The 26,807-nt window shown below is 44.2% G+C and overlaps 1 protein-coding gene across 1 annotated transcript in view; it reads left to right on the top strand.

Moving 5' to 3' along the window:
* TRPM8 (transient receptor potential cation channel subfamily M member 8) overlaps nucleotides 1-26,807 on the top strand; it is a 2,182,726-nt gene that overhangs the window by 1,119,967 nt on the left and 1,035,952 nt on the right. Inside the window, 1 exon segment of the mRNA XM_033944097.1 lies at nucleotides 7,229-7,243. Within this exon segment, the coding sequence (XP_033799988.1) occupies nucleotides 7,229-7,243 (15 nt within the window).

The raw sequence follows: 26,807 nt of genomic DNA, 5'->3' as shown, positions 1-26,807 counted from the left end.
GCCGTTTGTTAGCGGAAGGGGGAGGGTATTAGGAGACGTGTTAGTTTCAGGGAAACTGTACATCTCTCGGGTAGGTGCGGGTGGGTGGTTTATTCGTTGTAAAGCATTCTCCTTAATTTTTATCATCTTTTCGGAATAGATTTGTGCCGTTTGTTAGCTGGTTATGGAGGATGTGAAAAAACACATCTGTTTATTTCCAGGCTAGGGGTTTGTCCGTTGTAACATTTCATTTCTTTTAAAATCCAGGACGTACAGTCATTTTCTGAATCTGAAATGTTTACATTAGTTACTTTTTATTGCAGGAGATATGGACGCAGAGGGAGTCCTCAACGCTAAGGTCAGAGCACGAAGATTCACAGATGAAGAGCTTGCTGTTCTTGTGGATAGTGTCATGGCGAAGTTTAGGGATCTGTTCCAGAGCACAAGGCTTTCTTCTGGGATGAAACTTGCAATTTGGGCAAAAATTGCAAGTGATGTTAGTGCCCTCGGTGTTTCTAAATGCAGTGTCCCGGTGGTAACCCTCCATGTGCTGTAGAGCTCAGTGACCTGGAGCGTCATGCTCTTCGCACCCTGCATTCTGAACAGATTATGGGTATCGCTGGTGGTGTGGACACATCAGCCCCGGCAAGCGATTATTTAAACGGTGAGTTAGTTGTACTTTTTTGCTGTTTGTTCACATTTGTACGTCACATTTTTCATGCAGTTATTTTTTTCCTAAATTATTATATTTTTTTCTTACAGCGCGAGATGGCCAGACAGGGGCTGAGGCCACCCTACACACTTTTACATTTCCTGTCGGAAGAGGAGAAAAAAAAGATTATTGTGTCCAGCTTGAACCGATTGCCCCTACGTCTATGAATTATGAGGAAGGTGAGTATCGATCTATGGAGGATGGCATCTTTTGTGTTAAATTACATATATATGTCTGTCCCTTGAAATACCTTTCTGTATCTTCTTTCAGAGGAGCCATAGCCGGGAACATCGGGCATTGGAAGATTAACAGTGATTGCGCCAGTTTCAGCAACACATATGGATCTGCAACATGGTAAGTTTTGATTAATGCAGGTTGTGATGTACTCTTGTAAGGTACTTATATAAATTCTTATTTTTTTAAAATGCTTTGTTTCTGTCTTCAGCGCATACACAGGAGGGGTACATCATGAAAACCTGTGTTTCACCTGACCTCTTTGCAGATGAAGGTGAGTTTTTTGCCTGCGGTTTGCAAGGTTTGAGTGTTGTGTTAATATTTCTTAATTTGTTTATTTTTACCATTCATATTTTTTAAACCTTATTTTTTTCCTCTTTTTAGAACATTCTCAATCGACCAACCTTGAGGATTAAGTTCCGGGCACCATGCATGATGAGGAAGACGGAACAGTGGACCATACAGTGTTCACCACGCAATCATGTCCTCTTATATCCTCACCCAGCCTTGCCTAGTGTCTCCTCGAGGGCAAGGCAGGGCCTAGCTAGTGTGAGTGCCCATGTGGACAGGCAAAGTAGGGACACACGTATTCGCATCCTGCAGTCTGCTGTGGCTGATCAGAAGATGTGGAATAACAATACGCAGAATGTTTTGAGAAATCTTGCTGAGGGTGTGCAAGCAATGTCTCAGAATATTGCTAGCCTTACCGCTGTGATGCAGACTCAAACAAATGCTATGCTTGATCTCCAGAGGCAGAATCAGGCTGTGATGCATGCACATAATAATGCTATGCTTGATCTCCAGAGGCAGAATCAAGCCTTGATAAATGTCATCGTAGAGCAACAGAGGTTGAGCCAGGGGATGTTGAAGGAGCTCGGGAAAGTGCCCCCCCACTTGTACTTTCAAAGCGTCAGTAGATATGTTACTCTATTTTAACTGTTTCGGGATATGTGCTGTGTGATGATAATATGTGCAATGCTTCATCTCCACAGGTTCAAACCGTACGCTTTGTACTGTATCTCCAGCAGTGGAATCCCCTATGGCTCCCCATGCTTCACCTTCTATGGCACCTAAAGTTTCGTCTAGCCCAAACATGCATGGTGAGTGTTCAACCTGTTACATTTTTGAAAAGTCCCCTACCTTAACGTCAGTATATCTGCATACACTGTTCCTCATTTAAATTTCTCATTAGGTGTGAAACATGCTAAACTGTCCACTTATTTCAATCAACAGGTTTCAATCCTATGGCTTCACACGCATCCACCACTAGGGCACAACCCTTATGTTCTAGCCCTATCATACATGGTAAGTAACAATCCGTGATCAAGATGTTTTTACACCCATACTCCTTCATTTGGGGTTTCTACTGTCCTGTACGGCAATATACTAATCAGTCCATTTCTTTTTCTCCATAGATTCAAACCATGTTTATAGTTTGGGCCCACCTGCACAACCACACATGGATTCATATGCGCAACCCACTATGGCACCTCCGGTTTCTTCAAGCCCCATCACATGTGGTAAATAACCATAGAAGTGTGATATCTTAAACCACCTACTCTCTTATCGTTTAAGTGTCCCTCATTACTAATAGTTATTTCTCCTTTATAGGTGTCCAAGATAGCAGTGCTTCTTGGCAGCCTGCGCACACATATCATGGTTGGTCATCTCCATCATCCGTGGGTAAGTTTTAATTTGTATGTGTAACTTTTCCATTTTTCCTATCTTGTATATTGAAGGTGACACATACAGTCTGTCACTAATTGATTGTGGTATGTTGTATACACCGTAGGACCAGCAATGTCGACGCCGGTGCAACCCACTAGGCCCCCTAGCAGTACCGCGCAAGCTGTGTATCGAGGTAAGTGGAGCTCATTTGCTTCACTTTATTTAATTTAACTATAGGCTTTCCCTATCCTAATCCACTATTTTTTCCTCTTTACTTCAGCACTCACAGCTATCTACAGCGAGGACACAGACTTGCAACTCTTCCAATGAGTATTCACGTGGGACCCAGCTAATTAGTATACTAGTGTTGTTCGTTGTGCAAAACCCCAAGAATTGGAATTCAATTGTAGCTTGTACACCTCATTTTTTAATTTTGGGCAGTGCTTTATGATCCTTCTGTCTGTCTTACGATCCTTTGGTTATTTGTTTCAGTTTTGTGATTTAGGGGGTCTTGGGAAGCTAACATCTTTTTGTTCTTTTTCTTCATCTAGGACATGTTCCTGTGAGTTCATTTTTTGGGGGCACAACTGGGAAAAGAGCCGATGTCACACAAGGTATGTAGCATCCATTGTCCTACATTCCTATTTTTGGTTTGTTCGTTCGGTTTAAGCCCCCCTCACACATTTTTCTTTTTATATACCCTTTAGCACTATCGGCAGTGTTCCCAGATTGAGGAGACTTCGGGAGTGATTCATTGTGGGACAGTGCGGGGCCCTCCACTTTCTGTTGAATCATCCCCGGATTCAACAGAAACCTTTACCCAATTGTGCATTACTTGGAGTGTGCAACCAATGTGATCCTTGAGCCTGAGAGGATCCTTTTTCCAGGTTTCAAATGCCTTCATTGTGCAATAATAAGGCTTTAGAAACTGGGATGTAACATATCTTTATGGGCATCTCAACCCACAGAGTAAAAACACTTGTATTCCAGTTATTTTTCAAATAGGGTGCATGATAGTAACATTTTTTCCATGTAACAAATGCCTGAGTTGTGCATTGGATTCAATAAGGCTTTGAAACTCGGATGGAATGTATATTTTATCGCCGGTGTTACAAGTTTTATTCAAGCTATATATTACCATTTCTGAAATTAGGAATTGTCTATGGAAATGTATATTATGTGTATTGGTGGTTAAAAAATGTTATTTCATCCATCGTGTATGTTTTAATGTATTGTAACCATTCTCATAACCCATGTTTTCTCTTTCATTTTAGCACAAGCCGCAGGAAACACAGGGTGTCAATACTTGTGTTGTTTCACTGCGTGGCGCTTGGGATGTGCAGTAATCCCCATATTTCCCCCAATTAAACTATACAGCATGTCTTCATAATTTATTATCTGTGCATATTTTTCAGCATAGCAATCAACCGAAGATGCATTGCATTGACTAATACACTATGAAATGTTCAGTGTATATATATGTGTGTGTAGTTCTATGTGGTTTCCTAACTGTTTTTATTTCAATAAAACACTGTTTATCAAAGTTCTGTTTCTGCTTCGTAGATGACGTTTTCAAGTGCTAATGTGTGGCGGGTCTAACGATGTTATCAAACATTTGTTCAAAATACCTACATAGCCATATAGAAAAATGCTTGCTATAAAACATGTTTGTTCATATATTTTTTATTAAGGTTGTGATAAGGGCTGGTATTACACAGACTTGGACAGAAAGTGACAATACACATAAGTATTAAATAACAGCCATTGCACTGTGTCCGTATTACAAGCATCATGTTTATACAAACACATTATACAGTCAAGGCAAACACTTTCAGTCAAGTTTTCAAGTTTCAAGTTTATTAGGATTTTATATACCGCCTATCAAGATTATCTAAGCGGTTTTTTACAATCAGGTACTCAAGTATTTTCCCTCTCTGTCCCGGTGGGCTCACAATCTATCTAACGTACCTGGGGCTATGGAGGATTAAGTGACTTGCCCTGGGTCACAAGGAGCAGCGCTGGATTTGAACCCACAACCCCAGGGTGCTGAGGCTGTAGATCCAACCACTGTGCCACATACTCAAACCAAACACTTTACAAGTGTATTGGTCTTTTTAGCACTGTTATCCTTTTGAGAGACATTACATTTTTGTAACAAGATGGGTATAGGTATGGTGGTAACTATGCCATTAGCACCTACCTTAGTGAAAGGAAGCACCTTGGAGGAAGCATAGGTGGAAACTCTGCAACACCTGTTGACAGAAGCTCCACTAGCAGGAGCACTTTGCCATAATTAGAAAGGTAATCCTTAAATGAAGTCTAGCAAGACCAGGTATAAATTTGACCACATAAACTTGTGCAACATGGCAATCACAATCCTCTAGTGCAAACACTTACCTTAATGTAAATAATGAATTGAGAAATCTGGGGTTACCCATGGCATGGGTAAGGAAGTTGGAGGTGGAAGGGGTGTTTTTGGAGGAAACAGGGGTGTTAACTCTGCAACACACATTGAGACAAATTTGCTCTGATAGCTGGAGCAATTAGCCCTCATTTATTAAACCCCAACCCCCAAAACAAAATTCTATTTCCTTAAATGAAGAAAAGAACAGCTTCTAAAATGCTATTACTGCTATTCCCATGCAGTGGTTGAAATGGACCTGGTCCAGTTCTGGTCCCAAAACCGCCCTGCATACACTCTGTCGCCTCTCAGATATCTGGAGACAGTCTCTTTAGGAAGAAAGGACGCTCAGGCTCAGGTTTGTCCCAAAGAGATTGTCCATTTATTATGAGTTTTTCATCCATTTTTATAGCATTATACATGGGTCAGTTTTTTCAGCATATGACTGTAGGAAAGACCATATTTGGTAACAGGATACATAAAAGCAACTAAAAAGAACTAGCAAGCATAAGGGGGGCTTTGGTGGGAAGTTTCATAATACTGTCCTTTTGTCTAAGGTTTGAGCAAATGTTTCATTCTTAGCAAAAGTTGCTTATCTAAATGAGAAGCAGAATTGCTCATCTAGAACAGAACACAAAGAGAAAAATGATCTTGTGCTTGCTTAGCAAAGTGAAGTTTCATAGCAAAGTGAAAACTTTCTGTTTTAGCACAAGCATGAATAGAGAAAATTACTTACAAGGAATATATGTGAAGGAATATATATGTGCCCCTTCAATCCCCTCTTACATCATGAAAATGACATCATAAGTGCACAGCATGAGCTTGAAAGGAGAGATATTCCAGATATGTCTCTCGAGGAGGGGGGTTTAGGAGCAGTAATACAAGCAGTACAACATATGAGCAGTCTAAAATTTACATAAACGACAAAGATACAAATAATAATAGAGATGATAACAATAATAAGGTCATTAACCCATCCCTGCATCCAACTAAAGTACTGATCCCAAGGATTAGATAAACCAGAGTTACTTGTGAGTTCAGCAGAGAGGTCTTCTAATTTCTGAATGGCCATAGTAACCTTACCCATGGGACCTGTATTGTCAGGAATAAAGGTGCAACAGGATAAAGTACTGGGGAGAATTTTACAGACACCCCCTTTCTCAGCAAGGATAATATCCAGGGCCATGCGGTTTTGGAAAGTCATCTGAGAAGTGGGGCCTAACTGATTAGCAATACCTTGCAAGGCGTCCCTAGTGTAGTTCACAAAGCGTTGCTGATTATAATAAATGTAATTAATCCAATCAACATTCTTATTGATAGTGATAAGGGGAATAAGAGACTCGAACCCAACCTTAACTTGATCTCAGGTCTTGAATTCATCTGGGACCCCACTTGGGACCCCTATGGCATCTATGTATACATGCGGATCAAAACTACCAAGGAGGTCACGTTTATGTCTGGGTAAAGAGGAGGAGGAACCATGCAAAGAGGAAGGGTGTCCTATAGAGAAGATATTCAGGGGCATGATAACCTTAGCTAAAGCGCACTGGCCTGTCCACTGGCTGGGTAATTTAACACGGAGTCACTAAATATCACCTAGGGTGAAAATCTGATGTTGCAATAGTGGGGCATACATATAATCCAAGACAGAACAATAACCAGGGGGGAAATTGCCTAAAAAAATACCCTGTGTCAGATTAGAAACATGACATGTGTAATTACCCTCATAGATGGTAATGGCAATATCAGGTCTTTTCTTTCCAGGCAGCAAAGGGTATTTGGAACGCAACAGCACACAAAGGAGATCGGTGGAATTAGAGAAAGTATTGGTAAATAACCCAAAAAACATGGTTGGATACCAGGAGGGAGGTCCAAAGGTACAGTTCCTAAATGGGGTCTAGCTTGAGCACATATGTAACAATTACTCTTATTATGTTGATCAGCAGTGAATTTCATCCATTCTAGCCAGAGGTTACGCTCTGAAAATCCTGCCTCAACAGCCATAATATCTTCAAAGGTGGGGTTGGCAATGGCTATCATATTAGTAAGTTTATTTAATTTGGGGGCTAGTGGATTAGTTTGGGGGGACCCACAAAATGGCAGGAGAGAATGAGTGGAGGTAGATAGATCCCGTAAGAAAAACTGATGGGGATGATAGCTAGACCCACCCTTAAACCACATGACCATAACGTACATGCCTTCATCAGTAGGTCTAGGGTTTTCAGTTGTAAGAGAAAGCTTCATAATATGTCCAGCAACACAGTTCCCATAACAGTTTCCAATCTTACGAAGGGTCATACAGCTAAGCAGAGATTTACCATTTTGGTCCACTCTTTTCGGAGCACTGTCCGGTTTATAAGTCCAGTCAGTGCCAGTGTTCTACCCTACCGCTCCCCAGGACGCACACTTATCCCCCCAATGTGAGTCAGTAACACATATGTATATGTCTTTAGTTTTAGGAATATCATGGAACCAAAGGCACTGCCATGCAGCATCAATTGATGAGCAGTCCATAATGTCACAATAATCAAAGGAGAAGGTGGCCACATGCACTCTGCTGGAATTATACCAAAATGTAGTATGCTGTCTATCTTTCTGGATTCCAATTGAAGGGCAGCCCTTGCGAGGAGGTATTCTAGCTTGACGTCATTTTCGCAAAGAGGTGCCAGGGGTGCTGTTTACAGATGAGTACAATGCTGGGGTGTCATTGACAGATGAGTATGGGCAGAAAGGGTCGTGGACCCAGGACACATCATCCCTGTAGACACAGTTGGAGATGATCCATACAGGAAGGAAAACTAGCAGCAACGTTGCTAGGAGGAGAATGATAATGGTGGAATGCTGTGACGAGATCATCGTGCTGTTCCACTGGAGGGGGTGAGGTCTGCGCAGGGACGGCTTGCTTCTGGGGTTTTAGGTTAACCCTCTTCAAACGACTTGCGTGGATCCAAACAGGAGACTCCTCAGTGAGTACAGTGGTCCTGGTCGCAGCGATCACAGTGGTGGGAGGGCCAAAGGGAAAATCCATCTGCTTCCTATCCTTGGAAAGCTTCTGGACGATGACTACATTGCCAGGCTGGAAGGAATGGGTAGGAATCTGTGGAGAAAAAGGAGAGGTGCAAGACATGTTTCTTTCAACATGCCCTAATGTTTCTATGAGCTTTTGGACATATTCTTCCTGTATCAAGGGGAGATCACTACTCTCAACTATTGAGGGTTTGTCTACCCACAGGGCGGGGAAAGGTCGTCCCATGAGAATCTCAAAGGGAGAGTAGAGTTTGAGATCGAAATGACATCGAGAATGGATGCCTGAATGAACGGTGCTGCTTACCTCGCCTAAACCAGCATTTGCATTGACTCTCCCCCATATTTTAATATGGGGAAGAGGAAGGGAGACCTAACCCTCCGGCGACTGGAGCCTTTCAGCGGATGGTCCAGATGTCGATTAAAGCATGTTGGCCTGTTTGGGTGAAGAAACCAAACAGTGGAATGCCACTTTGGGGAAGAACTCAAATTTTTCAGGCACTCTCAGCGCGGGAAGCCAGGTGTCATTGAGCCCGGAGCAAAGGCTAATCCCTCCCCTATCCGAAAGCGAACGCATGCAGGAGTCAGAGGGAGTCCTGCCTCCTAGAGATGGAAGTTTGGACACCTCTGTGAGAGGGACATCTGCACTGGACTCTTTGGAGGAAAGAGCAGGTGAACAGGGTCATCTAATTCCCTGCATCAGAGGAGAAGAAGAGGTGAGAGACGCTTCGGGAGGTAGAACTGTAATTTTTGGGGAGTTGAGAAAGCCTGAGAAGATTGATATGGAAGCGTTTTGGCAGGCCATATCAAACATGGATTCCAACCTGAAACTATCTTTGTCTGCTTTGAAAGTGGATTATGGTACTGTCCTTTCTAAGGTTGAGCAACAAGGGATTATAGTAACTAATTTAAAAGAAAAATTGGAGAAGTATGAAGAGGATTTGGGACAAATGAAAAGAGTAGAATTGGGAAGGATTAAAGAGAGCTCCTATATTTCACGTAAAATGGAGAATTTTGAGAACCAACTACGGAAAAATAACTTAAGAATGTTGAATTTTCCAAAATGTCCTATTATATCACCTGTAGAAATGGTAAGGAAATATTTTCAGGAGACCTTGGCCATTCCAACGGAAAATTTACCTCCAATTGTGAGAGCTTATTACCTGAATACTAAATGATCACAAGAGGAGTCTATTCCTATTGGAAAGCAACCAGCTCAAAATGTGGATATGGATTTAACAACTTATTTAGAAAACTCCCTTGAGATTGTGACTGATAGAACTACCTTGATGCTTACAGTAGCCCTGGAAAGTGACAGGGAATTTATTTTGCGTTTGTATTTCCGTCATATTAATGACAAGTTTTTGGGCTCTAATGTACAAATTTTTCCTGATTTAGCTCAAAAAACCCAGAGACGTAGAAAATAATTCTTGGCCTTAAAACCAAAAGTTCTTGCTCTAGGGACTACATTTCTTGTTAAATTTCCCTCAAAATGTTATGTGCTATTTCAAAATAAGAATTTTTTATTTTTTGAGCCCAGTTATTGGAATTTATTACTTCTAAAGAAGGTGTGGTTACCATGACTAATTAGATATGACCTTCCATCTGGTAGTGAAATGGGTTATCTTATGTCGTTACTCTAATAATCTAAATAGTTGATTTGAAATTTCCTTTCTTGATCTCCAAATATTGTGGGCTAAATAAGAGTTAAATATTACTTGTCTATTCCTCATTTTGTTAATTTTGATTTCTTCATCTCTGATCTGTATCAAGTCATCATTGTATACTTGTATTATTATAAAAATTCAATAAATAAAATATATATAAAAAAAGGGAGAGTAGCCAGTGGTGCAGTGAGGCTGCCTCCTAATTTCAGCTAAAACAATAGGGAGGAATTTCTTCCAATTCACAAACGTGCCAGCTGTAGCTTTCCTGATTTTGTCCTTGATAGTTCTGTTCATGCGTTCGACAATACCGGAACTCTGTGGGTGATATGGGAGATGAAATTTCCACTCAATGCGGAGTGCGGTAGATAAATCTTTGCATTCTCTGGCAGTGAAAGCAGGACCATTGTCTAAGTTAATGTATGTGGGGCATCCCCACCTAGGGATGATTTCGCGAAGTAACATGTTCACCTCAGTCTGAGCAGTTTCATTTGTGGTAGGAAAAACTTCAGGCCATCGGGAGAAATGTCGGGTCCTGGTGGCATGAGGAATATGAGTAAAGTCAATCTGTAAGTGTGTAAAAGGAGAAGAGGGGTAAGTAAGGTGCTGGTGTGCTGTTTTATGGGGTATGTTGGGATTAGCGCGGAGACAGGTTAGACATCGAGCTATATATGTCTGTATCAGGGAGTGAAGGTCAAGAATGAAAAAATCACTGGCAAGAAGTTGAAATGTCGAGCGAGCACTGCGATGACCAATGTCATGATATTGGGCAATGAATAAGAGGGAGCTAGGGGCTGGTATACAGGGTTTCCCCTCTTTGCATCAAAGTCCGTCCGAAGGGCGGCTTTGGGCACTGGCCAGTTGCCAGGTATCAAGTTAAGAGGGGGTAACAAAGGATTAAAGCTGAGAAAAAAGAGAGGATGGGGGAAAAGCAGGGGGGGAAAGAAGAGGAAGGAGAACAGAGGAGGGAGGGTGGTCCAAAGCAGCTTGTTTAGCAGTGCGGTCGGCCAGAGCATTACCTCTGGCAACTTCGGTCTGGAGACCAGTGTGCGCGCGACAATGAATGATAGCAACTGCAGCAGGCATGAATAAGGCAGAGAGAAGGTCCGAAACAAGGGAAGAATGGGAAATGGGCTTACCATCATCTGTCACAAAGCCACGACGTTGCCAGATAACACCGTAGTCATGTACAACACCAAAGGCATATTTGGAATCAGTGTAAATGTTAACACGTTCACCAGAGAAAAGGTGGCAGGCGCGAGTAAGGGCAATGAGTTCAGCAGCCTGGGCCGAGGGATAGGGGAGGGAAGAGGCCTCATGGACAGTGTCAGGGAGTTCAACCACAGCATATCCTGTGTGGAAGGTGTTGTCATTAGGGCAGGAGCAGGAGCCATCAACAAAAATGGAGGAAGCATCAGGGAGAGGGGTGGAGGATAATTCAGGGCGGGGGGAAGTGTCCTGTATCAGAGAGACACAGGAATGATCAGGAGGAAGGGCATCCTGTTCACCCTTGAGGCCCAAAAGACCATTTAAAAGGAGGGCGGGGCCGTAAGTCAAGGCAGAATACCTGATGGTGAGATTGGGATTAGAAAGAAGGATAACCTCATAACCACTAAGGCGCTGAGCAGACATGTGCTGGGTATGAATGTTGCGAAGGAGGGCTTGGACATCATGAGAAGTATGAAGGCTAGTGGGGTGACCAAGGGTCAGAAGAGTGGCCATCTCTACCACCATAGTACATGCAGCCAGGGCTCTCAAGCAGGCAAGCATGCCTTGTACTTGAACAGGAGTGACTTTAGAAAAAAAGGCAACAGGGCGTAATTTACCGCCATGATCTTGTGCCAGGACACGCCCCATGGCGGGTGTCCTGGCACCTTTTGCTACTTTTACAATTGTCTCGAGCAAAGAGGTGAAAGATTTGGTCATAATCAGGGAGACCCAGGCCTGGGCTAGAAACCAAAGCACATTTCAAATGTCCAAAAGCATCCAATATTTCTTTAGTCCATCATAAGATCAGTCATTTTAGGACCTAGGGTCTGTCTCAGAATTTGGTCATAGAAGGAACAATCAGGGATCCATTGGCGGCAGTAACCAATCATACCAAGAAAAGTAAGCATGTCTTTCTTGGTAGCTGGGCGGGGCAGACCCAGAACAGCAGCAATGCGAGAAGTGCTAATTTTCCTCTGACCATGAGACAGGCCAAAACCCAAGTATTCCACCTCAGATGTACACCATTGCAGTTTCTTTCGTGACACCTTGTGACAACACGAAGACAACCATTGTAAAAGGTCCAAACTATCAGCCTGACAGATCTCCTGAGTTATGGAACATAGGAGGAGGTCATCCACATACTGGATGAGGACAGAACCATGAGGGGCCATCCATGGCTACAGAATAACTTGAAGGACAATGGAGAACACCACAGGGGAGTCAACATAGCCCTGGGGCATTCTATACCAAGTATACTGCTGTTGCTGGAAGGTGAAGGCAAAAAGGGGCTGAGTAGCCTCATCAACAGGGACAGAAAAGAAAGCATTCTTCAGGTCAATGACAGAGAAAATAGTGGCTGCAGGTGGAATGGAGGAGAGGAGGGAAGGAACGTCAGGGACATTGGGTACAATGGGAATCACCAAAGCACTGACAGCCCTAAGGTCTTGGATGAAATGGGGGATGCCATCAGCTTTAATAACAGGATTGATGGGCGTATTGTAGGAGGAGATGATGGTTTTAATAATACCAGAGGAAAGAGGAAGCAATCAGTGGAATCATGGCCATCTCCTTTTCCCAGGAGAGCGGGTATGCCTCCAGTGGGATACCAAGGGGTGGGGGTGGGGGGCAGTCCACCCCGGGTGCAAGTCCCAAGGAAGTACACAGCTGGCCACCCTCCAGTGTTCTCCCTAGGGTAGTGGTCGGGCTCACGAGCTGCATGCACTGCCTGGCTAGCCTGGAATGTCCTCTCTGATGTTAGAATTGATGTCGGGTGGCGAGAATTGGTCGGCCCTGCAGGGAAGAGAAGCAGGGAGAACTCAGCGCCGATCTGTTTCCGATGGCGGCAGTGGCATCCTATTCCCCAGTAGTGGTGGCAGCATGTTTCTCAATGGCGGTGGCATGGGGAGGGCAAGGAGAAAGAAAGAAAGAAAGGGGGGACAGGGAGCTAGAAAGAATGAAAGGGGGGCAGGGTGAAATAAAGAAAGAAAGAAATGGGGCACGGAGAGAGAGAGAAAGACAGACATGGAGAAAGAAAGGGGGCATGGAGAGAGAAAGAAAGCAGGGGGCAGGGTGAAACAAAGAAAGAAAGAAAGAAATGGGGCACAGAGAGAGAGAGAAAGACAGACATACAGAAAGAAAGCGGGCATGGAGAGAGAGAGAAAGAAGGGGGTAGGGTGAAAGAAAGAAAAAGTTGGGGGAGGGAATGAGGTCTGGAGGAGAGGAAGCATACAGGAGGCTAAAAGAAGGGTGCACAGTCAGAAGAATAAAGTGCAACCAGAGACTGATGAAATTACCAAAGGTAGGAAAAATGATTTTATTTTCAATTTAGTGATCAAAATGTGTCCATTGTGAGAATTTATATATGCTGTCTATATTTTGCACTATGGCCCCCTTTTACTAAACCGCAATAGCAGTTTTTAACGCAGGGAGCCTATGAGCGTCGAGAGCAGCATGGGGCTTTCAGCGCAGCTCCCTGCGCTAAAAACTGCTATTGCGGTTTAGTAAAAAGGGAGGGGGTATATTTGTCTATTTTTGTATAGTTGTTACTGAGGTAGCATTGCATAAAGTTATCTGCCTTGACCTCTTTGAAAACTCGCGTAATATAAATGATAATTAACATTTTCTCTGCATACAGTGTGCTTTGTGTTTTTAAAATTTTATTGTTGGTAGATCATTTTGACTTGGCCATGAAGGTAAGGGGGAGGGAGGGAGGGGAGCTGCTGAAAGGCATCTAGTAATCCTTGCAGGCTTGACTGTGCAGGGAATTATTTTTGTAAAATCATGTTTTGTTATGTGACTGGCATTATTTAGACTTTAATTTCTATGAATGAATAGAATGAAAATGATATAAAATTATTTGCTTGTTTTTATGTGCATGCGCTGAAGAAAAGTGGAGAGAGAATGGGCTAAGGACGCTGAAGGGAAATGGGGAAGAGAGAGTAGGGAGAAGGAACACCAGGGAAGGGAGAGGAAAGAGATGCCAAGACCATGGAAGGAAAGGAAAGGAGCTACCAGACCATGGGGGGGGGGGAGATGTCAGGGGGAGGGGGAGGAGGCAGACCAGGTGGAAGAAAGGAGAGAAAGGAAGGAGAAGAGATGCTAGATAATGGAGTGAGAAGGGGAGACGGAAGGAGTGGGGAGAGATGCCAGGGCATGGAGGGAAGGAAGGGAAACTAAAGGAGACAAAATGCCAGACCAGAGGGAAAGAAATGAGAGGGAGAGGGAGAGATAGAAGGGAGATGCCAGGGCATGGGGAGAGAGAAGGGAAGGAGATAGAGATGTCAGTCCATGGGGTGAAGTGGGAAGGAAGGAAAGGAGAAGAGAGAGATGCCAGAGCATAGGGAAGGGGGTAAAGTCAAAATGAACCATGTACAAAGGAGAGAAAGGGCACAGGATATACAGTTTATTGAAAGGACATAAAAAGAGGGAAGATGCCATATGGAACAGAGAGAGGGTGGACAGTGGATGCAAGGGGCAGAGAGAGGGTGGACAGTAGATGGAAGGGGTAGAGAGAGAGAGGGCACAAGCTGGGTGGAAGGGACAAAGAGAGGGCAGATGTTGCATGGAAGGGAGAGAGGACAAACCCTGTCTAGAAAGAAGAGAGCAAAGAGAAATTGATTAAAGCAGAAACAACAAAAGGTAGAAATATTTTTTTTTGTTGTTGCTTTACTTAGAATCAAGTAGTATTGTAACTATATTAATAAAATTTTATAAATAGGAAATTAAAATAAGGCAATTTTTGGACTAAACCCTCTTTTCCTCAGGTCAGGACAGGATACCATAACAGTACTGTTCTGAAAAAAGATTTGGCCTCTGAAAGCTAATTGAAAAATGGATTAGTCCAATAAAATGGTATTTTCTTATTTCTCATTATTTGTTTTATTTTTATTTGTTAATTTGTAAAGTGGTGATTGTTATGTATCAGTTTTTTCAAATTTACATCTACTGTCTTTATATTTTGCACAGTATTAGAGGACATGTGTTACTGTTTTTGTGGTGTTGCATTGTATGCAGTCTGGTTTCTTGGCGGTTCAGTTTAACTTTTGTCTACATATTTCTATTTTTAGTTTGTGATTATTCCATATTGGGCGAGGGTGTATCTGTTCTGTATGTATGAAAAGAACATAGTTTTCAGTTGGCATTGACTGCAGGATCAAATAACTGTGCGGGATATGGCTTGTTTAGTTTTACAATGTATGTGTTGGTGTTCTAGTGCTCACTGCAGTGTTTAAGATGCTGCCTTTTCCTAGATACACTCTTGTTGTGTGATATGTGGATTGTTACTAAAAATCATATTTTTCATATAGATGGGGGGGTGTCAAAAAATGAAGGGCCCCAGGTGTCACATATGCTAGGTACGTCACTGCTAGCCTCAGCTCCGATGGTTCAACATTGTGATACTCACAAGCATGTTTTTTTTCAACTACGCTGTTTGGTACTTGATCAAATTCTTATTTATCCTAGGGGTGGCAATAGAAGACTTCAACTCCAGCGCAGGGAGTAATTTTGGATTTTTCAGCTCCAGGCTGTGCAACCCTATGGATTAAATACAAGCATCAATTGGTTCTATTTTTACTGAATCCTGTCAGCATTTCTATAGTTAATCATGTCATCATTTTAGTTTTATGTTGTCTGCAGTATTTCTCTAGTATGCTCTCTTTTGTGTATCAGCTGTTTTTAGCTCATGTGATTTCAATCATTCTATTTTGTGAATGAGCTGACATGGTCTGCCCGGATTGGTTGGTTCGTGTTCAGCTACCTGTCATGTGATCTTTCTCCTGACAGGGCTGGACATGATTATAAGCCCCACAACAGTGCTTTGAAAGTTGTGGTTGAAAGCAGAAGTTAAGATCTGCTTACTGTAAGTAGTTGAATGAGCTTTTGCTCTTTTTCAACTTTCAGCAGGTGAGCAATTTAATTTCCCTTTTGGGTTTGTGTTTTGTGTTATAGGATAGCCTGGATTTGACGCTAAGGCCCTGAAGCAGTGGTTATCGGCCATGAAACGATCGTCAGCCTGGCCTGTTTGTGTTCAGTGGTTTTTACCATTAATTATTCTCGGCTGTTTTTTGCTCCCACCTGCTAACTTTAAACTTGTGTGAAAGTTTTTTGCCTATGATGCTTTGGTGGAAGAGTGTGGGTACACCTCTCCATTTGTCTGAGGCTTTTCTTTCGCTTAAGTAATAAGCTAGCTTTCTTGGTTTATGTGGTGCTTTTGTTTTGGAGTGATATTTTTGAATTTTTGTACTATACTTCCCTCCATTCCTCCCTGTTTTTTGTGATTGTATTCAAATATTCCTTTTACACAATGCACATTTAACGGAAGAACCTCCGATTTGTTCCTATTTATTTTGTAACCAGAAAATTTGCCAAATCTATCAATCAATCCCAGTAAACTGTCACAACCACGGCTCCTGATATGCGCAGCAAGCTGGGCTCTCTGCGACTGATACTGTCCCAGCGTGTTCCCTCCAACTAAGGAACCCTTCAGGTACCAGCCTATAGTGAATAACAAGGGTGTAGGGAAACAAGGGTGTAGGCATAAAACTGGGGCTGTACTATTGCCCACCTGGTACGCCAGAAGGAGTCGGACACGACTTGGAAGCAGAACTGAGACAGGAATGCAGGACTGGAAGTGTAACAGTGATGGGGGACTTCAACTATCCGGGAATAGACTGGAGTACGGGTCACTCCAACTGCACTAGGGAAACAGGATTTGTAGAAGCTGTGAGGGACTGCTTCATGGAGCAACTAGTCAAAGAACCGACGCGAGGGGGTGCTACTCTTGACCTCATCCTAAACAGATTAGGGGGGCCTGCAAGAGGGGTAGAAGTGGGAGGACCACTAGGCAACAGTGATCACAACGCGATCAGATTCACATTAGAAAGGGGGACACCCATAGTAAGGAGGACCGCAACAACTGCGCTCAACTTCAAGAAAGGGAACTATGTTGCTATGAGGGAAATGGTGGGGAGGAAGCTCAGAAACATCTTTAGGATGGAGACTGTGAGAAGCGCCTGGACCCTATTCAGGGACACCCTGCAGGAAGCACAAAGAATGTACATCTCCAGTTTCAGGAAAGGCTGCAAGAACAAGCGATCAAAGGACCCGGTTTGGATGTCAACTGAAGTAAAGAGGGCAATAAATGACAAAAAAGTATCCTTCCGGAGATAGAAAAAGGACCCAATGGAGGAAAATCACCAGGCGCACAGGAAATGCCAAAAGGAATGCCACCGAGAGGTTAGAAAAGCGAAAGGGGAATACGAAGAGGGGCTGGCCAGGGAGGCGAAAAACTTCAAGGCATTCTTCAGTTACGTAAAGGGGAAGCGACCAGCGAGAGAGGAGGTGGGACCGTTGGACGATGGGGATAGGAAGGGAGTGATTAAGGAGGATAAAGAGGTAGCTGAGAGGTTGAACACGTTCTTCTCATCGGTTTTCACGAGCGAAGACACATCTAATATACCAGACTCAGAGGAGCTCATGAGTGGGGAACAGGCCGAAAAATTGGAGCACATAGAGGTAAGTAAGGAGGATGTCCTCAAACAGATAGACAGGTTAAAATGCGGTAAATCACCAGGCCCGGACGGGATCCACCCAAGGGTTCTGAAGGAACTAAGACAAGAAATAGCGGGCACAATCCAGCATGTTTGCAACCTATCCTTGAAAACTGGTGAGGTACCAGAGGACTGGAAATTGGCGAATGTCACACCTATCTTCAAGAAGGGATTGAGGGGTGACCCCGGGAACTACAGGCCGGTGAGCCTGACTTCAATTATAGGGAAGATGGTGGAAGTTATGATCAAGGACGGCATTTGCGAGCACATCGAGAGGAATGGCCTACTGAGAACAAGCCAGCACGGATTCTGTAAGGGAAGGTCGTGCCTAACGAACCTTCTGTACTTCTTTGAGAGAATAAGCAGTCGGGTGGACAAAGGGGAACCCATAGACATCATTTACCTCGATTTTCAAAAGGCTTTCGACAAGGTGCCACATGAAAGGCTGCTTAGGAAGCTGTGGAACCACGGGGTGGGAGGGGATGTGCACAGATGGATCAAGCACTGGTTGTCGGGTAGACTGCAGAGGGTCGGAGTGAAGGGCCAATATTCTGACTGGCGGGGAGTCACAAGCGGTGTGCCACAGGGATCGGTACTGGGGCCGTTACTCTTCAACATATTTATCAATGACCTGGAAAAGGAGGCAAAGTGCGAGATTATAAAATTTGCAGACGATACCAAACTGTGCGGCAGAGTTAGGTCCAGGGAGGAGTGTGAGGACCTGCAAAGGGACCTGGACAAGCTGGAAGACTGGGCAAACAAATGGCAAATGTGCTTTAACGTGGAAAAATGCAAGGTCACGCATATAGGGAAAAAGAACCCGTTGTTCAACTACAAATTGGGGGGGGGGGGCATTGTTGGGAGACAGCAGACTTGAGAGAGACTTGGGTGTGCTGGTGGATGCATCACTGAAGCCATCTGCACAGTGCGCAGCAGCCTCAAAAAAAAGCCAACAGGATGCTGGGCATCATAAAGAGGGGCATAACAACCAGGACGCGGGAAGTCATTATGCCATTGTTTCGAGCGATGGTGCGTCCACATCTGGAATACTGCGTTCAGTATTGGTCGCCGCACCTCAAGAAGGACATGGCGGTACTTGAGAGAGTCCAAAGGAGAGCAACGAAACTGGTAAAAGGGCTGGAACACTGCCCATACGCCGAGAGGTTGGATAGGCTGGGGCTCTTCTCTCTGGAAAAAAGGAGGCTCAGGGGAGATATGATAGAGACCTTCAAGATCATGAGGGGCATAGAGAGGGTGGATAGGGACAGATTCTTCAGACTGAAGGGACAAGTACGAGGGGGCATTCGGAGAAACTGAAGGGAGATAAGTTCAAAACAAATGCAAGGAAGTTTTTTTTCACCCAAAGGGTCGTGGACACTTGGAATGCGCTACCGGAGGAAGTGATCAGGCAGAGTACGGTACAGGGATTCAAACAGGGATTGGACGGATTCCTGAGGGATAAAGGGATCGTGGATACTGAGGGAGGAGCTGGGATGTAACACAAGTATAGAAAGGTAATAAGTATAGAAACCCAACCAGGTCGTGCATGTGCAAGACCGGAGGGTTAGGACTTCGATGGGAAGATAGGACTCAAATAAGAAACCAAGGTGGCAAGGGAGCCCCTTCTGGTGATTCAGACAGGTCGTGACTGGTTTGGGCCGCTGCGGGAGCGGACTGCCGGGCGGGATGGACCTGTGGTCTGACCCGGCGGAGGCACTGCTTATGTTCTTATGTCAGGTAAATGACCACAGTGTACTAGGCAAGGAAAACACACACACAAGATTTTACAAAACAAAAAGGTGTACTTTTATTTCTGTCCCCTGGTCAGCCTGCACTGATATTATCAGCAGGTTGCAGTACTTTTCAATACAGTTGCATAAGAACCAAAATATAAAGCTCTGAGCCAACCTGGCCACACTGGCTTCACAAACTAACAGCCTGGCTCTAATTCAAAACAAAAATCATACAAGAACTGTGGCTGGACTTTAGTCTTTCTATATCAGTCCTCTTCACCAGCCCTATATGGTTAGGATAGTATTAGCATTACTCTCTTCCTAAGAAAGAGCAGGAGAGAGGAGCAAACAAAATACTTGCTGTTTGAAAATAAAGCTTTACCAAAACAAAAAAGGAAACTGCTCCAGAGAGCTTTGGACAGATTCTCCCCAGTTAAGAACAAAACCTTGGGAGAATTTTGTCAAACAAGTTAATTCACTAACCTTGAAGCTTTCACACAGAATGCCTACAGATAGGGAACTCATTCAAATAGAGTTCACCTGTCTTAGGGCCAGATTCACTAAGCAAACTGACCGTGTACCGCTCGGTTTGCGCTCAATTTCTGACTCCAGCTCGATTCACTAACCTTCTTCCAGACCTCATCCGCACCCTATCCGATCAGTGTATGCAAATGAGTAAAAAGGCATGTAAATTTCTTAATGTGTCAATTCATGAAACCATTTTGTCCAAACCGACTGGCCTTTCCGTTCCAAAAAGTTACGACTGCTGAGGACCAGTCATTTACATCCTTGCCGGCTATTTCTGCCTAGCAACTGACGTATGCATGTTAAGAACCCCATCAAAAATATATATCTACCCCTCCAAAAATCCTAAATATATCAAAATTTTTAAATACATGTAAACCTTCATGTACATAAGCGTTAGAAATAATTTTTATTTCTTTTTTTAGAATGCGCATAGCGAGAAAATCGCGGATTAACCCCGTACTCATTGTACATTTCAAATAATGCCAAATAACAAAAAAACCTCAAAATCAAATAAAACTTTTATGAGCCAGCTATTCCTCCCCCCTTCCTTCCAGCTGGATTGTCGCGTGCATGTGACATCAGGGTGTCGCTAGTGGTTGCTATGTGCTTCACGGCAGATAGAGCCGCACAGCCTCCTGGGATTCAAAGGCTGTATATAACAGCGTCTGATCCCAGCACATTCAACAGCTGTTAACTGTTGTGCCTTCTAGCAACTTAACAGTACTTTTCCAGAGAGAAATGGACTGCGCTCTTTGGCTACACTATCTGCTTCTTTTGGAATACGAGTACGCTGAGGAAGATGACGCTAGAGCTAGAGAAATGAGAAGGCAAGCACTTCCCTGCCCGCGTACGTTTTGTGAGCGAATTGTCCTGGATAGGATGTTGGACAAGAAGATAATGGACGATTACCATCTTAGCAGGGCTTCAATTTTACATCTTTATGGTGAAATTAGAGCTAGCGATCCCCAAACTTTTCATTCACATGCTGTTTCTGGTCTCGTGAGGCTGCTTGCCATTCTTCATTTTCTTGCCACTGGATCCTTTCAGCAAGTACGAGTGGTGTGGGACTGGTTCTGTGAGCAATCCTAAAACGTGCCAGGCAGTACATCAGGTTTCCAGAGACTGTGGAGCAACAACAGCGGGTTGGAATGCCCAATGTTTTGGGTGCCATTGACTGTACACATGTACTTATTTCTCCCCCTATTGGACTGGAAAATATATATTGGAACCGCAAGATGGGACACTCTCTGTGAATGTACAAGTCATATGCGATGCCCACCTCAAGATCCATGACGTTGTTTCCAAGTTCCCTGGTAGCTGCCATGATTCCTTCATACTTGCAAACTCCATCATTGGACACAAATTTGCAAAGGGACATTTTGGACGATCATGGCTACTTGGTATGTAATCAGTGTATTCAAATAATTTCATGTCCCAAAAATGGTAGACTATTAAGTATAATATTAATATCCAGTCTTTTCTTTTTACAGGAGATGGCGGATATGGTTGCAGTCCATGGCTAATGACCCCACTGCTAGCACCACACTCCAACGCTGAGAAACGTTATAACGAAACACACATCTCAACACGGTGTACCATTGAGAGGACTTTTGGGGTACTGAAGAGTAATTTCCATGCACTGCATCTCTCTGGAGGAGCTCTATAGTATAGTTCAGGGTGTCTGAAATCATAGGCGTGTATTGTGTGCTGCATGTTGTGATCACAATTTCTGTTATGAAGCTGTGTCAGTCCAGCATTCAGGACTTTCCAGGGGTAACGAGAAGCAGCATGACATTTGAACCCTTAAGCTCAGGATGCTGAGGCTGTTGCTATGACTACAAAGCCACACTCTCCCCTGCATGTTGCTTAATGTTTATTGGAACCTTCTATAATGGTGGAGTTAGTGGCTTAGCCTAATATACCTGATTCTTTCCTTTTATACATATACTATAGCTTAACTGGCATTATTTATCCAAAAATGCGCTGTAAAAGAGCTGGTTTAAATCCCATACAAAAATGATCATTTATTTTCCTTAGCTTTATGCTAAGGATACATTACACTGGCTGTGAAGAGGTGCTTTTCTTCCAGTAACTATCCTCTCCTCCCTCCACGCATAGCGTTGCTTTAGCTAACCTATTGCAGCGCTCCATGTGGAAACATCACTCCCCCGCCCTTCATGATCTGAAGGGTATTTAAGCTCTGCACGTGCGACATGACCACACCCTGCAAGATATCTGACCAACCGAGGGGCCACAAGCCAAACTTCACTAAGGGAGAAGTGCTCCGGCTAGCAGAGCTCTTCTCTCTGAACGAGAGAATCTTGTTTCCCAGAAAGGGAAGAAATAGGGACATCGAAACCATGGATTGGGCCTGGGGTAAATTACAGGCACTGTACAATGAACGTGCCTTGACCCTGCGTTCCGTAAGTAACTAGTTGGTTATACGCTGCATAGCTGCGGGTGTTTCATGAGTGTTGTTCATGCGCAAAAAAACTTTTTTGCACAATGTGCTGTTGGGTTTGGTTACAGCGAATATACCGTGCGATGCATGATTTATCTTGCGTTTTCTATCCTTCCTTTACCATCTTATATATAGCTTTTTCTTACCACTTCTCCGCGTGTTTTTTATTATGATGTTCTGAAAGCTGTACGTTTAATGCTAGGTTGAGGATCTAAAGAAGAAGGCTCGGGACCTGCGCCTTCATCACCCGCAACCTGGAGAACTCCCCAGGTATGCATGTGTTTGGGGGTTTTGTAAATAGCAGTAAGAGGTTTTTTGTCCTTGTTATCCTGCGTCACAGTTCTTAAAATGTCATTCATTTTTGGTGTGCTTTTTTGGCGTTTGTTTATACAGTCTATTTTTGTATGTTCCATGTGGGACTGTGGTGGTTGGCATTTTTTTATTATGCCTAGGTCTCTTGCAGCACTGCACTGTTTTTAAAATCATTGCTATTTAGGTTCTGAGGGCAGTTTTGAGGAGGAGGGGGGCGTGGGTAATAGGCTTTTATGTTTTAACTAGTCTTTAAGCCCGTTACATTAACGGGTGCTAGAATATATGTATGTCTGTCTTTCTTTCTTTCTGTCTCACTCCCTGCCCTTGTGTCTTTCTTCTTTTCTTTCTGTCTCCCTCCCTCCTATTATTTGTCTCTCTTTCTGCCCCCTATGCAGCATTTATCTCCCCTTGTCTACTTTCCTGTACAGTAGCCATATTAGCATTCCCTCTTCCTTTTTTTCCCCCCTGTCCATCATCACCTCTTCCTGCTCCCTCTGTCCAGCATAGGTCTCCCTTCATTTCCACCACCCCCCGTCCATCAGCATCTCTTCCTGCCCCCCCTGTCCAGCAGTAGGGCCTCCCTTCATTTTCCCCCTGTCCATCAGCATCTCTTCCTGCTCCCCCTGTCCAGCAGGCCTCCCTTCATTTTTTCCCCCTGTCCATCAGCAGGCCTCCCTTCATTTTTCCCCCCCTGTCCACCACCACCCAGCAGTCCTTCTCCCTTTGTTTTACCTCCCCCCTGTCCATCAGCACCTCTTCCTGCTCCCTCTGTCCAGCAGTAGGCCTCCCTTCATTTCCCCCCCTGTCCATCAGCACCTCTTCCTGCTCCCCCTGTCCAACAATAGGCCTCCCTTCCTTTTTCCCCCCCTGTCCATCATCACCTCTTCCTGCTCCCATTCAAGCAGCCTGTGCAGCAGTCTTCACAAGCTGCTTCGGGTTCTTCTACTGCCCTGATTTACTTTGGCACGTCCCTGATGACATCATCAGAGACGCGGCAGAGCAAATCAGGGCAGTAGAAGTGCCTGAAGCAGCGTGTGAAGACTGCTGCTTAAATCGCCGGGTAGGTAGTCGGGTCAGCGGCAAGGGAAGGGTGGTGAGCGGCAAAGGACTCTCTGAGAGGGGGGGGGGCAAATGCGCTGTGTTGGGGGGAAGGGTAGGCAGACGCGGGGACCGGGTTGCTCGTTTCACAGCTTCTGTGGTGCCTGAGCTGCAGGAGAGGGAGCGGGTTGTACGTGGCGGGGGAGGCCCCGACTTCCCGAGCTGCAGCTTCTTCGTCGTTGAAAGTCGCCACCGCCGCAGCTCCTGTTTCGCTGTGTATTTTTTTTTTTAATTTGAAAGCCGCGCATGCGCAGTCGTATTTTCGCAACAGATCAGGGAACACGTTTTTTTTAGTGCGCATGTGCGGCCTACCATTTTATTATATTAGATTTATTAAGCACTGTTTGGGAACAAATGTTATGCCATGTTATTTTTTTTCTCTGTTCAGATGAAAGCTCTGAGGAGGACCAGGAGGAGGAGGAGGAGGAGGGTGCTGCTCCTGCCCTTTGCAGACCCTTCCTAATTCCGTGCAGGCACAACCTTCCAACCTCCCACACAGGCCCTCAGTCCCCACGTCCAAAGTACCCCGCCGTCTCAGGCTGGTCCTAACACCTGTCAGTCTGTGCTCGTAGAGAAGTGCTGCAGCTAGTGGATCTCTTCTCTCTCAATGAGAGAATTCTGTTTCTCCGAAAGGGAAGACTTAGGAATATTGAGACCATGGACTGGGCCTGGAGTAAACAGTTCAACGAACGTGCATTGACCCCACATTCGGTAAGTAACTCTTTAGTTATATGCTACCATCCCATTCTTACGTCCCCTCCATCTAAACACCCCAGGTTCCTTCAAGGGCACTCCTCCCACCATAGGCCCGATACTGCAGCGATTGGAGGGACAACACCACTCAAACCACCACTCACTCCTGTCAGCAACCATCCGTCTTTCCCTGGTAGATACCGCAACCTCTCCCATGACTTCCCAGAGCTGTGGGTATTGCATGTTCGTACTCAGAAATTAATTTTGGGACATGCAATTAGGATAACTCGCCAGATAGGCCTAACAGATTTTGAAGTGTGTTGGAGGGTTATGTGAATAGCAGTAATAGCATATTACAAGCTGGTCTTTTTTTCAGTAAAGTAATTTTTTTAGGGAGGGATTACCTTTCAGATGAGGGAAAAGTTCTCTGGCTAACAGAGTTATGTTTCTCTCAACAGGTGTTGCTGAGTTACTACCCCTGGTTCCTCAAAATGGAACCTCTTTGTGGGAGAAGTGCAGAGGCTAGTGGAGCTCTTCTCTCTCAACGAGATAATTCTGTTTCCCTGAAAGGGAAAACTTAGGGATATTGAGACCTTGGACTGGGCCTGGAATAAACAGTTCAATGAACATGCATTGACCCCATGTTCGGTAAGCAACTCTTTAGTTATACGCTACCATCCCATTCTTATGCCCCCTCTACCTAAACACCCCAGGTTCCTCCAAGGGCACTCCTCCCACCACAGGCCCGATACTGCAGCGATTAGAGGGACAGAATGTCTCAAGTGGTAAGAATTCCCCTCGCATAAATGTTGATCCTTGTCTGTAACAGTGACAGATCTATATGCTATATTATTTGGTCCACTTTTTGTGACTTTACAACCCTGAATGTCCCTCTGCCCATTTAGGACACAGAGGTTGACATTCATTGGGTGGTGGAGATGATGAGGATGGGGTCTGGCACGCTATTCCAAATTGCTGAGCGTGGGAGAGCATCACTAAACAGGATGACTGATGATCTCATCCAGATGTTGTCAGAGGGTGCTCGGACCCTGATTATGATGACAAGTGAACTGGATCGGATTGCCAGCAAACTGGATGCACTGTTTGTAGTAGTAGGGAGACATGGTTAATTGCTATTAATGTATTCATAACATATGAAAACATATGTTATTGCCATGTTATTTTTCTTGATGTTCAGATGAAAGCTCAGAGGAGGAGGCCAAGGAGGAGGCGGAGGCAGGTTCTGTGGCTGCTGCTGCTCGTGTCCCACGCTGACCCTTTCTCAGGCGAACCCTTCCAACCTCCCCCCCAGGCCCTCAGGTCAAAATTGGACCACATAAACTTGTGCATCATGGCATCTGCACGTGCTTAAAATTAATATGCTAGGTAAAGGATTTAAAGAAGAAAGTACAGGACCTGCTTCTTCATCACCCGTGCTGGGGTGAGATGCATGCGATGCCATTGTATAACTCCCCAGGTTGGTTTAACAGATTCTGAAGTGCGGATAGCCGGAGCACTTCTCCCTCTGTGAAGTTTGGCTTGCGGCCCCTCGGTTGGTCAGACATCTTGCAGGCTGTGGTCGTGTCGCACGAGCGGAGCTTAAATACCCCGCAGATTGTGAAGGGTGGGGGAATGATGTTTCCATAGTATATGTATAAGAGGAAAGAATCAGTTATATTAGACTAAGCCACTAACACCACCATTAAAGAAGGTTCCAATAAACATTAAGCAACATGCAGGGAATAGTGTGTCATTGTAGTCATAGCAACAGCCTCAGCATCCTTAGCTTAAGGGTTCAAATGTTATGCTGCTTCTCGTTACCCCTGGAAATCCTGGACTGACACAGCTTCATAACAGAAATTTTGAGCACATGACATGCTATAGAACTTATATTTATAACCAGAGCTGCTTATTGATGAATGTTAAAATTTTTAAATAAACACCTATTCAATAGTGCCAAATAGTAAATCCATGATCACTGAAGGGGCACATATATATTCCTTCACATATATTCCTTGTAAGTAATTTTCTCTGTAAGTAATTTTTTTCTATTCATACTTGTGCTGAAACAGAAAGTTTTCACTTTGCTAAGAAACTTCACTTTGCTAAGCAAGCACAAGGTCATTTTTCTCTTTGTGTTCTGTTCTAGCTGAGCAATTCTGCTTCTCATTTAGATAAGCAACTTTTGCTAAGAATGAAACATTTGCTCAAACCTTAGACAAAAGGACAGTATTATGAAACTTCCCACCAAAGCCCCCCTTATGCTTGCTAGTTCTTTTTAGTTGCTTTTATGTATCCTGTTACCAAATATGGTCTTTCCTACAGTCATATGCTGAAAAACTGACCCATGTGTAATGCTATAAAAATGGATGAAAAACTCATAATAAATGGACAATCTCTTTGGAACAAACCTGAGCCTGAGTGTCCTTTCTTCCTAAAGAGATTGTCTCCAGATATCTGAGAGGCGACAGAGTGTGTGCAGGGCGGTTTTGGGACCAGAACTGGACCAGGTCCATTTCAGCTGGGGACTCGTCTGTGAT

This window comes from Geotrypetes seraphini, chromosome 5 (genome assembly GCF_902459505.1).
Source record: "Geotrypetes seraphini chromosome 5, aGeoSer1.1, whole genome shotgun sequence".
Taxonomy (NCBI): Eukaryota; Metazoa; Chordata; class Amphibia; order Gymnophiona; family Dermophiidae; genus Geotrypetes; species Geotrypetes seraphini.
This window is presented reverse-complemented; position numbering and strand designations above follow the sequence as displayed.